Source organism: Cariama cristata, unplaced genomic scaffold (assembly GCF_000690535.1).
Source record: "Cariama cristata isolate BGI_N322 unplaced genomic scaffold, ASM69053v1 scaffold15881, whole genome shotgun sequence".
Lineage (NCBI taxonomy): Eukaryota > Metazoa > Chordata > Aves > Cariamiformes > Cariamidae > Cariama > Cariama cristata.
In genome coordinates this window covers 54,834-70,735 of record NW_009598844.1, presented here as the reverse complement: position 1 = coordinate 70,735, position 15,902 = coordinate 54,834, and the positions used below count along the sequence as shown (strand labels likewise).

General features: G+C 47.5%; 1 protein-coding gene across 1 annotated transcript in view; it reads left to right on the top strand.

Moving 5' to 3' along the window:
• Positions 1-1,394: 1,394 nt before the first annotated feature.
• LOC104154900 (dynein heavy chain 9, axonemal-like) overlaps positions 1,395-15,902 on the top strand; it is a gene marked incomplete at both ends in the record, with an annotated part of 62,403 nt that continues 47,895 nt past the window's right edge. The window contains 9 exons of the mRNA XM_009709467.1: positions 1,395-1,606; positions 1,800-2,033; positions 4,405-4,572; positions 6,832-6,948; positions 7,491-7,641; positions 8,680-8,794; positions 10,668-10,736; positions 11,976-12,102; positions 14,603-14,858. Of these exons, the coding sequence (XP_009707769.1) occupies positions 1,395-1,606; positions 1,800-2,033; positions 4,405-4,572; positions 6,832-6,948; positions 7,491-7,641; positions 8,680-8,794; positions 10,668-10,736; positions 11,976-12,102; positions 14,603-14,858 (1,449 nt within the window). The remainder of the gene's footprint in view (positions 1,607-1,799; positions 2,034-4,404; positions 4,573-6,831; positions 6,949-7,490; positions 7,642-8,679; positions 8,795-10,667; positions 10,737-11,975; positions 12,103-14,602; positions 14,859-15,902) is intronic.

Here is a 15,902-nt window from a genome sequence, read left to right as displayed (position 1 = left end):
ATTTCATTCATAAGAAGACTTATAAGGAAGGATTATTTCTTGCCTGTAGGTGAAGCAAAATTCTACCTTAAAAAAATACAGCCCTCTTGAATCAAACATCATCTTTTTTCTGGTGAACTTTGCTTAGAGGAGTTCAGTCCAGGCAAAGGAAATACTGCAAATTCCCCTCCCTAGTGAAAAACAGTATAATCCTGCTGCTCTGTCCCCTGTAGACAAACAAGGCTGACCCTCTGTGTCCATCTTCAACCCAGCTGCTCTCTGGCAAGACCAAACCATTCAGACTTTGCTAACAATGTACGTGCTGACAGGTAACATTGTTCTTCACCCCTTCATGTGGAGACATTTAATCTATTAAGGATCTGCGTCACAGTCTACACTGTGCAATTTATATGGGCTAGAGAAACATCCCTTATATAAGGAGCCAAGAGTTCATTGTCAGACTAATTAATGCTTTAAGGCACTAATCAAAATACAACAAAGACTTGGTTTTAATCCTATTACAGCAACACTAACCCTAATTGGATGATTTGGACTATAATTGTTAATTTCCATTACAACACAGATTTGTATGCACCTGCTTTTAAGTCTCTGTCTGCTTTCCCTGGTGTGCCTTCCCAGCTGACGTGGTGGTGTGGCTGTTGTCTGTCTTCTTTTCTGGGAGGGCAATGTTGATAGTGGGAGTTTCTTCTTCCTTGGTCTTGGGTTTTGGGGGTTATTTTTGTATGCATTCAAGCACTTCCATCACTTCTTTTCTTGTTTGTCCACAGGTTTAATTGCACAACGGTCACCTGGTTTTATTAGTGCTTGCACTCTGGGGTAATTCTTCAGGGTAAAACCACACAGCTGTACAAAGCTAAGCTAAAGCTTTCAACTAGTCAGACATTTGTTACCTTGCTGTTGACAGATTTGCTGTTACAGCCAGGACAAGTGGGACCGTGGTCATCTGCCCACTGGGCAAGAGGCTGCTATAGCCAAACCTGAGCTAAAATGAGCTCAGGCCAAGACCTGTGATGCTATACAGCCTGCAATGCTATATAGCAAGGCCTGCAGCCTTCTCACAGTGATGGCAGCACTGTATTTTTGGCGCTGCCAGGCATGTTCCCCACAACCCCTTTAGCAGTTGTGGACTCAGCCTCTGCACAAAGCCCTGTCGCAGCTCCCTGTCCCTTACCATCATGTCAATTTATTTCCTGTTCTGGTTACTGTTGTAGGCAAGCAAAGTTCAAGGTTGAGCAATCTTCAGCACACAGGTAGGTGAGTGTGCTTTGTGCTCGTCAGGATTGTTTGTTTTCCCAGGCACCTTTCTATCCGACGAGGTGAGACCAGCATCCAACTCATAACCCAACGCACCACAACTTGGTGGATCTTACCACTTCTCCCTTCTCTTAACACAGCTTTGACCGAAGCTCAGGACATTCACCTGCACCTGACACCCCTCAAGCGTCGCTTGGAGGACATAGAAACAATTGAGTTCAGCGAGATGAAGCCTTTCCTGGTCCCTCTGCTCCATGTGGTGTGTTTGATTTGGGTCAACTCCAAACATTACAACATGCCAGGGCGGGTAGTAGTGCTGCTCCAGGAAATCTGCAACCTTCTTATTCAGCAGGTGTGTGGCCATGATGCCTGCATTTGCCAAGGGAAGTTTTTTTATGAAAATTCCCTCTCTCCTCCTTTCCCCTGTCCTTCCCTGGCAAAGTGATTCTTAACTTGAGAGGTAGGTTCAAGCACGTTCAGTGCAAGAAGTCACTGTTTTCTGTAATGGCAGAAGTGACCTCTCAGGGGTGGTTTTGCTCTTCCAGGCCCTGTTATACCTGTCTCCAGAAGACCTTCTGAAAGGAGAGATGGAAGAGAGCCTAGACAAGGTGCAAATGGTGCTCGACATCCTGAATGCGTTCAAAGGGGCTTTTGAGGAGAGAAGGGAAAAACTGCACACGTATTATGAACCAGGCCAAGAAGTGAGGGAGTGGGAATTCCATGCCGTGATGGTGTTTGCAAGACTGGACAGCTTCCTGAAGAGACTGAAGATGGTGGAGGTGAGGCAGGTCTTGGAAAAATGTTGCAAGCCTTCAGGAGAGCTCTGTAGCCATGAACTCACTTGCTGGCATCTTCCCTTCCTGTAGTTTCACCTGATGCCAGTGGATGGGGTCAGATTCTTTGCTGTTAGGTCTCCTGTTACAGCAAGGCTAGGACCTTGTTTTACCATGCCCTGCCTGGTGTATGTGTAAGACACACAGTTGTGTCCTTCTGGTTGGGTTGGTAGGTGTGTTATTGTTCCCAAGAGTCCTGTTGGACTCCTTGCTTCTGTTGGGGCAGGGGAATGGGGATTACTGGGGACTGTGGTTTGCATGGCTGTAAATAAAGCAATACAATCTCTTAGTCCTCCTGTTGCCATCAGAGACACCCTAGAGCTGGATCCTACCTGACTTGGAGAGGCCACATGCTCCCCTTGGGACTGGGCACTGCTTGGCTGTGCCACATGGTGACATATTCTACACCAGATCATCCCTTCACATCTGAATGGTCTGCCCAGTTGGGGTGCTGAGCTTCAGGGGTGTCCCTGTTTGCCCAGGCTTGTCAATGTGAGATGGTCATGTGAGGCAGGGACGTGTGGTACCACAAATCCCATCGTCCTTCAGCTCCCAGCATGGTCGAGGGCTGCTGGAGCTGGAGGGGATGTTATTCTGCAAAGAGCAGGTCTGAATGTGTGAGGGCAGGTCTGAATGTGTGTATATAAGCACTCGCCATGCCCTCCTTATTGAGTCACTCTGCAAAGGCTCTGGACACTGATTCCTCATTGCTTGGGTGCTATGGATGGGGGCTACAGAAAAAAGCCAGAGGTTTTGAGCTGCACATGCACTAACGTGGTGGCAGAGCACCGTGCTTTTTGGACAGTGCCCATGTCCTCCTTCCATGTCTGTCCCACACCTCCTGGAACAGTAAAAGGCTGCTGTATATGCAGTCAGAGGGAAGGCCTGTGAAGTAAGCTGTAAGATAGTAATTAAAAGTATAGCATGCACCAGCCTGTTAATGAGGAAAACTTCTGCCTCGCCTCATCTCTATTCACCCCTCACTTCTTTTCAAGCAACCTTGTAAGACAAAGCAAGAGGCAGCTGTTATTTCTATGTTATTTTTGCCTTACAAGGTATTTGTTAAAGTGAATGTGCTCTCACTGGATAGCGTGTGTGCATTAATTTTCGAGATTTCATAAAGGCTGCAATTATGCTGGTGCACAAGCAGCCCATGAACATGTGGAGGGAGATGAGTCTCTTTCTCCTGGTTCATCTCACTGTTTTACATTGCATGGCTGTTGCAAAACCTGCCATCTGGATGGGACGGCTCTCTACCAGCACCCTGTTCTCTCAGAAACGCAGGAGGTTCTCAAAGCATTGGTTGTTTGGCTGTCAGGGACCTGCGAGCAGTTGTTCCCTTGGCTGGAAGCTCTTCCTGATAAGCCTGACTGTTGTGGGAGCTGTAAGTGTGCGGCATCTCCCCACCTCAGCCTGGAGCATCGTAGGGCAGCACCAAAGCTTGGTGATGCCTCGACGTAGCATGGGAAGCTCTGGGCCATGGGCTGTGTCCTGGGCTGTGAAAGTTTTGGCAGCCCGTATCTGACGGGCACTGGCTAAGTGCTGCTGGTGTGGGGGTGAAGATCCACACCCGCTTAGTTCTACTTTCAGGGTTGTCCCCTAAGCCCAGTGCAAGCAGAACAGCCGCCAGTACATTCCTGTGCTTTAGATCAGCACATTTCTCCTGGTCCTCCAAGGCAATGGACAGCCTTTGCTTAGCCCTACCAAAAGAGATGGATGAGGTGGGGTGGTGGCAGGGTTGCTCAGCACTGCTGCCATAGCTGGGTGAGTGGGGCATTTTCCTGAGAGGTGGAACCAGGGGGTCAGGCCCTACCAGGCTGCAGAGGATGGGAAGGGAAGGACCCATGCCCCCATCTCGGCAGAGAAGGCCAGCTGGGTAGGGTCAGTAACACATGCTTGGACACATGAAGGTTTGACTGAGCAGGAGCTTTGGACAATTCAGGCACCTGCAAACATCAGAGGTCTCTTCTTGGTTAATACCTCTGAAATTGGGATTCTTAGCTATGCTGGATGACATATCAGGGTCTCATATGTTCCTTTTGGTCTGTCCTCTAAATACCTTAAAGTTGGCATAGTATTTCTAGTGGCGGCAGCAGCAGGTCCCTCTAGGGAGGGACACGTCATGAGCAGCCATTGATGCCCAGGACAGGTAGGATCCGGCTCCCCCCTTCCCATTTGTACCACTTAACTTGAGCACCAGTGGTGTGCTTGGGGAGGTCCTTCGGCACGGCAGCAAGTGCAGCTCTGTGTTGTGACAACCATTGTCATCTTCTTCTGTCAACATCTTAACCTGTGTGTGCCTCCATTGATTTTGAAGGATCTCCTGGCAACTGCCTTGGACTTGATGAAGCTGGAAAAGATCGAGTTCAGTGGGATTAAAGGGAAGGCCCTGGGCCAGCAGGTGCTGGACATGTATGAGGAATTCCAAGAGGCGTACAAGGTGTTTACAGAGAGAACCTATGACTGTCTTGACCTGACCAACATGGTAGGTGGGACCAGCTTGCGGGAACACCAGCAACATGTGCATGTTTCCAAAGCAGCAGCTTCCTCTGCAATGGAGCCCTGGCTTGTATGCTGTCCTGCTGACTTCTTCCCAGCTCCTTCCTCCGTTTGTTATGATCTGATCTGTCACTGTAGGGAACAGGGAGATGCTGGCCTTTCCTGCAGAGATTTGGGAGTTCTTGCAGGTCTGTATCTAGCATAGCTTGCTGGTTCAGGGCCTTAGACCAGTGCAGCTGGGAAACCTGTATTTCCATGCCTTTTACACAAGCTTTCCCTGTACGTGGTGCTTGCCGGTGTGTATGAGCTGTACCAACATCCACATCTCTTTGCTTTCCTGCTCTTAGTGTCTAGCTAGCGTGATGAGGAACAGCTCAGGTAATCTCTGGGGATTTGTTAGCTCTTGTCCAGATGCCTGCACGGCATCTGGTGCTCTCAGAATTCAAAGACTCTGTATTTTATTATCAGTAGTGCTTTAATTAAAGGAATATTCCCAGCCTCCTGGATGATGGCTCAATGGCCATCCAGATCACAGATGCTCACAGCAGCATGTGTTGTACAAAGCAAAGGTGCCATGGGCCTCCTTACTGCCTATTCAGGAACTCCTGCTCTTGACTTTGCCACCGAGCAGTGTAATCTGGATGAGCTATGAAGGAAGGGCGAGAATGGCAGTTCTGAACGGATCTGTGTGCCACGGTTGTGTTTGATCTCAGAGGATATTTGATTTCTTCTGCTGCTTGTCCTGTTTGCCCTGAGGTCAGTTTGCTGTGTCTGATGAGCAGGACATGGTTAAGCCTGTCCATACATCTAGAGAAGGGAGTGCTAAAACTGGAGTGGCCATAGGGAAGCTCCGTGGTGAGGAGCTCTGGTCTCACACTGCTTGTGGGGCAGCCATTCATGGCAGACATCGCAGTGGAAGGTATTCCTGGGGCAAAGTCCTCCCTCCAGCAGGCTTCTGCCTTGCTACCTTCAGAAAGGACTGTGCTAGGGTGAAAGGTGGCTGGGCTGGCAGTGGGATATGGGGCTGGCATGCCTTTCCTTCAGGTATTGGGACCTGTCTGGTGTGGAGATGGGTGGCTTGTGCTTTGCTTCCTGTAGTTCCCAGTACATCTCTGCAATGGGTGGCACCTCCCCAGTGCTGCCTGGGAGGATCTTGCTGGAAAGCTGCTCACTCCGTATCACCTCTCCTTCAGGAGGGAGGGCACAGAAAGAGCGGTGACGGTGGCTCTGCAGGAGCTGGCTTGGTTTCAGTGACCCCATGGCCTTTGTGTGACTGAGTCATGCTTCTGTCAGTGCTTGAGATTTGCACCCTCTGTTACTTTCTGGAGCCTCTTTTTTAGCTAAAACATGGCATCTGGTTGTGCTGGAGATCAGCATTGATAATAGCAAAAACTGTTGCCTTATGCTTTGTCCTTTCACAAAACAGACACATGGCCTAATTTTTAGTGGCTTTGCCCAAGCTAGAACAGAAGGACTGAAGTCTCCCAGTTTGTCAAGTTCAGTCTTTGATTTGGGTTCTTTTACCTGTAGGAAAACAAACCTAGACTTTACGTTTGAGCTTCAAAGGGTTTATTACAATTGGAGCAAGAAAAGCAGTGCCAGAAGACGATAGAAATTACAGAAACACAGAACTGTTGAGGTTGGAAAGAACATCTCAAGATCACCTAGTCCACCTCCCCTGCTCAAAGCAGGCTCAGCTAGAGCCAGACTGTGACCAGTCAGCTTAAATATCTTCAAGGTTGAATATGTCCAAGGATGGGGACTCCACAATCTCTCTGGACAACTTGCCAGTGTTTTGAAGCTGCCTTTACTGTTGCCCCATTTACAGCCAGCTCACAATCAAAACCACAGGCTTGTTTTGGCTTGAAAGCAGATTGGATTTGGAACTCTGTCAGTGCATCTGTGGGTTTTCTGGGTGATGGTGTAGTCTTGAGGCCAAGTGGAGGAGGAGAGGGTGTGGAAATAGTCCATATTGCCCTCTATGCTGAAGTTAGTGCTCATTGGACTGTGGGAAGTCCTCAGAACCAAGGGATCCATCCCGGAGGGACATGATCTCAGCCATGGGACAGTACAGAAATGTTCTCAGGCTCTGCAGGGCTTTACCATGCTGCAATGGCTGAAGGTTGGCCAGAAGAGTGGTTTAATTCATGGTGAACAAGAGGAAAGACCTCTCAATGAGGAAATTGCAGGTATCTTCTTGGTGCCATCTTGTAACCTCACATCTCACTGTTTTGCCTTCCTGCAGGAGTTTGAACAAGACGCCTTTGATTTCCAGCAGAAAGTAGAAGACATTGACCGGCGGCTGGGCACTGTTTTCATCCAGGCTTTCGATGATGCCTCAGACTTGGAGCACGCCTTCAAGGTTTGTCTGTCGCATCCTTTTTCTTTCGTAGAAAGGAAATCAAGGTGCTTACGTTTGCCTTGGTAAGAATCACACAGAGGGAACCAGGTAGTTCTGTAGCTACAGGCACATGGGGCTAGTGTTTGCTGATGGGAATGGACAGTGGGACAATGAGACTTGTAGCTCTTTTGTTTACCAATTAATCTATCTTCCAGAAAAAGTAAATGTTTTTTTTCTGAAAAATTTCAATATAAGCATTTATAGAAATACTGTAGAATGTGATAGTATTTATCTTTCTAAGGTTTTTGAAAAAATAACAAACTTTGAAGCATTTGAAGAACGACAGTGGGAATATGGTTCACACACAGAGAAAATCTGAGCATCTGTGTAACAAAGGGAGTGACTACTTGGAAAAACAGGATAAAGAAAAGAAATTTCCCTTTTTCAAAGTGCCTATCGGAGCAGACGTCTGGGCTACTGAGGAAGATCCCAGTGGGTGTCTCTGCAGAAGTTGGAGTTGTGAATTTTTTCCCCTTTCTTTCTCTGCTTCTTTACCTCCACAGTTGCTGGACATGTTTGGGAGCCTTTTGGAGCGACCAGTAATTGCTGCAGATGCTGCTGACAAATACTCTGTCCTCATCAGCATGTTCAACAGTGCCTTGGACCATGCCAGGCTGATCTACTCCAGACACATCCAGGCAGAGCTGGAGCTCAGTGGGTGGCATGTGCTGAATAAAATTGATTTTACATGAAATTGGATTTAGATTAATTTAGGGGGCAAAACAATTTCCTTTTCCTAAGGAAACCAAGAGTTCCCAAATTGCAAATGTTTTCAGCCTCTGTAGCTCCTAGTGGAAATGGAAATGCTTGGGAAAGCTCTGTTCTTAGCATTAAAGCAAATAATCTGTTCGGGGGAAAAATATCCTTTTTTTAAATGTGTATACGTGATACGTGACTGGGAATGGAGACACATGCTGAGCTTTCCCTGCAGCGAGGCTGTGACAAGGGGTTTCTCTCCACACTTGTGCACTGCCTTGACCACCCGATGGGACTTGCAAACCCACTCGTATGCTCCCCAATATGAATTTATTACTTTTCCCTTGTAATGCTGTAAATGCAAAGCACGCGAGTGGGACTTTGTAACCACGGGTTTAATCAGCCTTTTCCAAGTTTATTATTTACTTTGAATGTTGGTACAGAAGGGAATGAGTAGAATCCTATCACATTATGAGGATTAGAGTGTGTCTTTTTGAACAGCAACCTGTCTACTTGCCTCAGAAAGACTGTACTGGAACCAGGCAAGTCCAGAAGAGGCAGCACTGCTGGAACCACTGTAGGTTAACAAAAGGAATGGAGAGATTCATGGAGGATAAGACCATTATTTGCAGTGAATTTGGGGGGTGTTGTTCTATGGGTGTTAGATAAGATGGCCAGAATTAGCTCCTGGTCAGAAATCCTTACATCAGTGTTTGTGGAGAGCAGGGAATGCATCCTATGCAAAGCACGCCTCTGTATCCGCTCTGTTTCTAAAATGTGCTGGACTTCTCCCTTGATCTCAGGTCCTTATTCGCGGTCCAGAGGCACTAGGAGACTTGCACTGGTCACATACCTACATCAATGTAGCAGATGTTGGATTTAAGGAAGGAAGCTGGGAAAGCAGAGCAGCTTTGTGCAGATGAGTTTCTGTTGGTGTATCTTTGGGGTTACAAATGCAGTGTTCAGTCAAACACTGTTTTAATGTGCCCTCCTCAGGGTCCCCCCCCGTACACAAGAACATGCCACCAGTAGCTGGAGCGCTGGGCTGGGCTCGGGAGCTGCGAGCACGAATCCAGGTGCCATTTGATCACTTCAGGCACATCCCACATCTGTGCGTATCTGTTCCAGCTAAGTTGCTTTATGATCACTTAGATACCTTTTCTCTAATCAATCTGATTTTCTTTCTGTGATGAACATTATCCAATGGTTATAGCTGAAATAATTCTTAGTCAAAGAGATGCGAAGTGGTTGCACTGGTCCTATTCAGCTTCCCTGTGATCATTTTTTTTAAGAAACTCATTAGTTGGATTTGTTTTGAAGTGGTTAAGAGACACAGTAGGATAGCGCATGGACTATGCAACTTTCAGACATAGTTCTAGGTTGCAATTCGAAGAGGTACCGGAACCTTTCCCACTGCAATCCCACTCAGCATATTCTCCAGGACTTCCTTGGGAGCAGCCCAACCCTTGGCTGCAAGCCCTGGTTCTGGCATCATCCAAAGTGTGAATGGCAGAGAGGTGCTGGACTGGACTCATCTAAGAGGGATCCATGAAGCTGAGTTTCCAGGTGAACAGATAAGGGCTTTGCTGGGCACTGGCAGAAGACAACTTTCTCAGCATTGGACAAAGGAGCGATCTCCCAAGATCAAGGAGAGAAACTAGTGCTGGAATTCCTATCACCCGAATGCTTGTTATTATGGGTGGTCTTGGAGAAGCGTGGCCCCACGCTCTTATGGCACTGTATGAGACAGCATTTAAGAGCCCTGTAAGCAAAGCAGTGTTGGACTTAGGGCAACTGAAGGTGCTTCAGGGACTGCACGTTGTAGCTCCCAGGAATATCTTTGCTTGTGCTGGACAGGATTCTGAGTAAATGATCAAAATAAGCCATCTCCATCACTGTGCAGTATTTGTGACCTTCTTTTACTATGTATTGCCACTAAGTAAGTGTCTTTAAATGCACAGTTGTTCTGTAGCATTAAATACATCAGTACAATGAAACAAGTTCTTGGACTGTTGCCAGCACAGAGCCCAAGTTATCATGTCTGGTTTGAATCTGAATGTCAAAATTTGTAAACCGTGAAGAAGGATGCAGATCTGCATTTTGCATGGATTTTCTTTCCTCTGTTTAGAGCAGTTAATAATGTGTCCTGCAGCAGGGGTGACGTGATGCTGTTTCCTACATGCAAATTGAAAGGCAAAAAGGTTTAAAAAGGAAAAACTAAGATAGTTTTGCTGGGGTTTGCTTAGAGGACTTGTTTACTTCCAGAAGGTTTGACCAGCACTTGCCTAGTGGTGACTGCTCAGGCACTCTCTTTGCTAGCTTTTAAGTTAATTCAGGTTTTGTCAAAATATCTTCCAAAATCAACAACCATGTTCAGGAAAACTTGGATAATGTAGATGAAAGAGAGTGGAAAAGATGGCCTTATAAGAATTATTCTGGCTGGTTGCCTCCCTGGGTTCGGAGTTGGTCGTACAGCCCAGGCAACATGGCCAGGGCTCTGCCTTCCACGTTCTGGAATGCTTTTGCTCTTCCCTGCCCCTATAGTTTGAGGGGCACAAATTTGGCACCGCAAAGAGCTACATCTACCAGGAGCCACATACTGCTTCCTTCTGAGCCTCTTTGATCTTAGTGTCGGCTGGTAAGTGGAGGTTGCCATACTCTGTGCAAATACAGAGTGTGAAACTGGGAGCACTAGGTATTTTAAAGAGACCAGTATTCCTCCAGTAGCACTGAGCCCTTCTCCCCCTGCCCAGGACGTGGTTCCCATTTTGCAGATTGCCATGCAAACACCTGAGAAAGAGTGCACTAGGGCTTGGGTAGCCTTTGTATAGAGAAACGATTTTGGGTGATGTGGCAGGGGTGAAGTCCAAGGTTCCCAGTCAAAGTCTGCCTGCAAATTGGTGGGTGATCTTGGGAAGGGGCAAATACAGATCACAGCCTCACAGAGCTAAACATAATGCTGAGCTTGTCTGTTGTGCTACCAGCTGCTTGGACTCTACTGAAGGAAGAAGGGTGATAGAGAAGTATGAAGCAATGATCCAGCTGCTCAACAGGTAAGTGGGGGCACAGGCAAGGCTGTAACTGTATGAAAGAGGGTTCTCTACCTCTAAGCCACCTTCCAGTACCTTTGACAGCCCAAGGCATGGGAATGTCTCCTTCTAAGCCAGAGGGAATTTTCTATCAAGAGGAGGAGGATTCCTGTTGCTATGTACCATAGACTTTCCATAACATCTTGAAATGAGAAGTTTGCATGGGAGGAACGGGGGCTGCGCAGCCTAGCAGAAACGTTGGAACAAGCTTCTGTTGGATGTAGAAGCTGCTGTAATAGAAAACCTGGGCTGATCAGAAGTCTCAATCCACTTGTGCCCATTCACAAAGTGTATTTACAGTGGCTGTAATGTGTATAGTCCACAATTTGGAGTGGGATTCATCGCCCCTGACTTAGTATCTTAAAGTTTTATGTTAAATCTGAACTAGTTCCTCTGGGCTTTCCCTTGGGAAGGAGCCACCTCCCCAGGAAGGAGATGTCTCTGCAGGGCCTGCTCTCCGTCAGCAATGAAGGTAGCTGAGACATCTAGCTGGTGGGTACTGCAGGACAGTTGGAAAGGAGCCTGTTCCTGATTACCAAAACAAAGGCTGAATAATTATGGTACAGCCTTTCAGAAGGGAGTGGACCAACAGAGGATCCGAAGTGACTTCAACAGAGATGGTGTTTTCTGGGTGACATTTCCCAAAGTGCTCAGGTGACAACATGGTTCAGAAGAGACTTTGTTGCTTGGGTGATTGGGACTGTTCATGACATGTCAGATACCAGGACCCTTATTCAACCCTCTGTGTTTCCAGTGCCAGTGGTGTCACTGAGCTTTCAAAGGGCTGAATTTCTCTGAGGCTGACAGTCTTTCTGCAGCAACTCTGAGAGAAGTGAGGTCAACTGCACTGATCCCCAGCATTTGTATGGGTTTAGGCACCCATCGTGCTTAGACGCTTTGGAAATGCCCAGTAGCGACTTATCTATTACTTTAGGCTAAATGCATTTGAAAGTCTGTCTCCATATCTGAACGCTCTGCTAAAAACGGTTCTTGAGAGGTCTTTGCCCTCCTGACTTGACTCTGTCACTGGTTTTTGGGTGTTTGTCTTGGAAGCCCTTTTGTTTATGGAGACGGCGTGGATGGGTTTTTAATATTCCTTCACTCTTCAGTCCTCAGAAGTGGACTTGGCTTTCATTTGGTTATTTGCCTTGGTCTGCTGTCTTGGTAACTACATGATGAACATTTTTATTTTTTTTCTGACAGATATCAGGAAAAGCTCTATGTAGACTGGTCCCAGTCAGTCTCTGAAAAATCACAGTACAACCTTACTCAACCACTCATCCGGCGAGATCCAGAAACCAAACTGATCACAGTCAATTTTGATCCCCAGGTAAAAACTGCTGCCAGTTAGCTTTCCTGCCTGCCTACAGGCATGTCTCCAAGCTGTGCCCCACCGTGCACAGGACGTCTAGTGGGACTGGTACTAAATCTGTTCTGCTGAGGTCCATGGAACCCCTTCTGTGATGGGTAACATGAATTTATTGCCCTCTTTGTGGGATCTATCTCCTGGTAAAATATCAGGATTACAGTTTAAGCAGAGAAAATTCTACTTAAAGCCAGTGGCAGAAAGTCCCTGAGTAGCCAGATGTTTAACTGGTGTCAGCATCTCCAGACCAGATTTGGTACTGCTGTGGGGGTGTTGGGGAATCATCTACAGAGGTGGGTTTATGTAATGTGTACCTGAAACCTGAGCTTCCTGAAAGGGTATAAAAAAAACCCAGGAAAAGTTTGGTTTGTTACTCCAATGTTGTGGATATTGGATTATTACGGTGTATGAGACTTATGATAGGTTCAAGGTCTTTTCTCTGTCCCGTAGAGCTCCCCTAAAGCCTGTCTCCAGCACAGGGAGGATTGACCATCTGCCTTCCCCAAAGCAGAAGCAGAGGTCCAAGCCAGCAGTTGGATAGACATATCGAAAGCTTCTGGGGCCTGGTGGGAGGCAGGGTCGGTCAATTGTAAAAATGCCATTTGCTGATGAGGCATTGAATCTCAGGGTCCTGGGAAGTGTTGGCATCAAAAATTTCCCCTGTTTCCTTTAACAGCAGCATGCCACAGGGAAGTGTTTAGGTTTTAGACCTCATTCCAGTTTGGCCCTCAGTCAAAGAATTTGTACATCTCCTTGGAAACTCCTTGCTGAGGTGGGAGTCAAATGGCCTCAGGGGATGTTTTCCACCCTTCACCCTGGTGACAGGATTTGGAGCCTGTGATGTGCTGAGCATGCCTGTTCTCAACTCCAGTTTTTGAGTGCTTCTGCACTGCTCTTCTCAGCTTTCCATACTGAGGATTGCCTGATGTCCTCAAGTGCCTGCTTAGCAGCCCTTTCATGCCCTCCAGAATAGATAGGAGCAACTCATTTTGCCTAGAAGGAGGAAGTATTTGCAACCCTTCAACATGGAAGAGTCTTCCAGAACTCACCTTCCATGGAGGAGAGAGGAAGACACCCTTCACCCCATAGTGGGGATGTCCCAGACATTCCAGTGCAAAAAAGGGAGGGGAGCTTAGTTCTATCTTACTTGCCCTCTTGCTCCCTCAGTCCCCTGGTTTTCTCTTTCCTCCCACCTCATCCTCCTCCTTCCACCATTCCAGGATGCCCCCTGCCCCCTTCTTCACCCATTCTTTCTTTCCTCTGCTTGTCATCATGTTCATTGCCACTTTAATATCGTAGATTCTCTTAGTGTGTTATAGCTTATCTTCCTGATTTGCATTGCATGTTCCTCCCCTTTGCCATCCCTTCAAGCCAATGTGCTTCCCAGGTGCCTTGGCTAGTTCTGCTGGATGTTGGGTTTTGGCTAACGTCAGGCAGTGGTGGAGAGGTTTCAGTAACCTCTGTCTGTCACCCAGGGTAGTGACAAAGGCTCCTGGCCCTGCAGTCCCTGTGCTTGTGGCTTCACCTCCTTCTTCTCATACCTGCAGCTTTCCAGTTTTCCTTTTGAAAATAAAGGCAGGGAACTGTGACCAAAGGGTGTGAACAGGATGGGATCAGAGAGAGATTTCATGCCAACCTAAGGGAAAGGTAATTTTTAGGGAGCTGCAACCCAAGCTCAGCCACAGCCAGGAGTGTCCTCATCCCTGCCGTTGCCCATAAAACGTACCAAATTTCTGTCAGCCTGCCAACATGTGCAGTTCCAGGAGCATTTTATGTCTCACTAGCCACTAAACTGAGTAAAGATTTTTAGCCTCAGAAGTGATATATCACACTGGAAGATCTCACTGCTCCCTTTGTTTCAAGGACTCATTTATACTTGGGTTTATAATTTAATAATCCCCCTTAATCCGTTCTCATGGCAACTCAAACATGCACTGGCACTGTGTGCTTTTGGTTGGACTGGGAGAAGTCTCCAGCAGAAGTCTCTGGTGGAAGGTGGCCACAAGACGATTTGAGTCACTGGATTTGAGATCATGGTATTTTTATATTTTTTTTAATTATTTTTTTATACCAATCATCCCAGTAAACCAACAGAACTGGAGCCATCTTATCTTTCACTTAGATAACTGCTAAGCTCTGCTTGCAGGCATGGTATTGCTGAAAGACTCTATTGATGAGGATAGCTGAGAGGACCAGAGATCATCATATGTTTTAGAGGCTGCATGAAGTTTGCTGGCTGAGTAGTTAACAGAGCCGTCTGTCTTTGGTTGGGAAGAAAACCAGAGGCAAAGATCAATGGGAGACAGATGGTCCAGACTAGGAGGTGTCTAGGCCTGTTTCAGAGCATGCTGCTTTGTGAATAAAACAGCAGGAAACCACTAAGATGCTCAGAATTGATCGGAAAGTGTCTGCCTGGTAAATGGGGAGGATTGTACCATGTTCAGCTCTCTGTCTTATTTCGCAGCTGGTTTCAGTGCTGAGGGAGGTGAGCTACTTATCCGGCAGCCAAATGGGAGCCATCCCATCGATGGCAGCAGAAATCTATTCCTCCAAGGAATCGTACCGGCAGATGGTGGCCAACTTGGAGCTGATGGTGAACAGATACAACAAAGTCCTGAAGACAGTCCTGGAGATCGAATACCCTCTAATAGAGGGACAGCTGCGGGATATTGACTTGAAGCTGAAAGAGGCAGAAGAAACACTGAACTGGAAGATGGAGGGTGAGCTAGCTCTGTGTTAGGGGGAACAAGTATATATGCTTGGATCTCATCAGATTCCCCTATGTGCCCAACCTCTGTCACCTCTGGTTCCCAGCTGCAGTTCGCAGCAGGACAGGGGATTTCCCAGCAAAGCCAGCATTGGGGAGATGAAGGGCAGCCCCCAGCTTGCCTGCTCCTTTCCACATTCCCTTGATCTGCTGGGGCTGTGGATGGGATCCTGCTCCCTTCAGGTTCAGGCTGGGCTTTTGGGGAAGAGAGGCTGCCTTGTAAGGAGTGCTGCCAAGGAGATGACAAGATTTGGGCTTACAAGAGGTGGTAAGACTGGGGTTGAAGCATCTGCTCACTGCCTGTGCTGGCCCCCCTGTGCCAGCCCAGGTGACCCATTGTGTGGCTGCGTGCCTGTGTCCCCAAGGCACTGCTTTCTCACCCAGTTGTTCGGGGAGTGAGAAACTTTGGCCCAGGCAACCGACACTGGGATGGACTTGTCCCAGTGAAAGTCAGGGCCACCTTGTTATCTTTTCCAGAAGGATGAAATACTGTAGCTAGAGATGGGTTTTGTACACCGTGACTTTGGGATGATTTAACCAGTGTTCTTGCTTGATCAGTTTTAACTGCAAAGCAGAGCAGAGGAAGACAATTTGTTTCCTCTTGGTGAAAGCAAACTGCTCACAGGTTGAATACCTATTTCTGTCATCAGGCTTGTGGTATGAACAGGAACAAGTGTCCTCCCTTGGGAACATGCGAAACAGAAGTATTCATGCTGAAAAACTCTTTCTCCATTGCACAATAAAGACGATGGGGTTTTCCTGCAGATGAACCCTAAGTTCCCTGTATCTAAATGCAGCTGTCACTGGCACCTGGGGCTGGCACAGCCCGTGTGTTAGAGCTGTGGGTCCCTGCTATAGTGATGGTGGCAGGGACACACAGCCCACTGTACTCGCCCTCCCTGTGCTGCTCTCTCTGGTAGAAGCCAGTAAGAGATCAAACCTGGGCAGAGGAAAGCAGGAACTGTTGGACATCCCCGTGGTGGTGGTAATCCTGGCA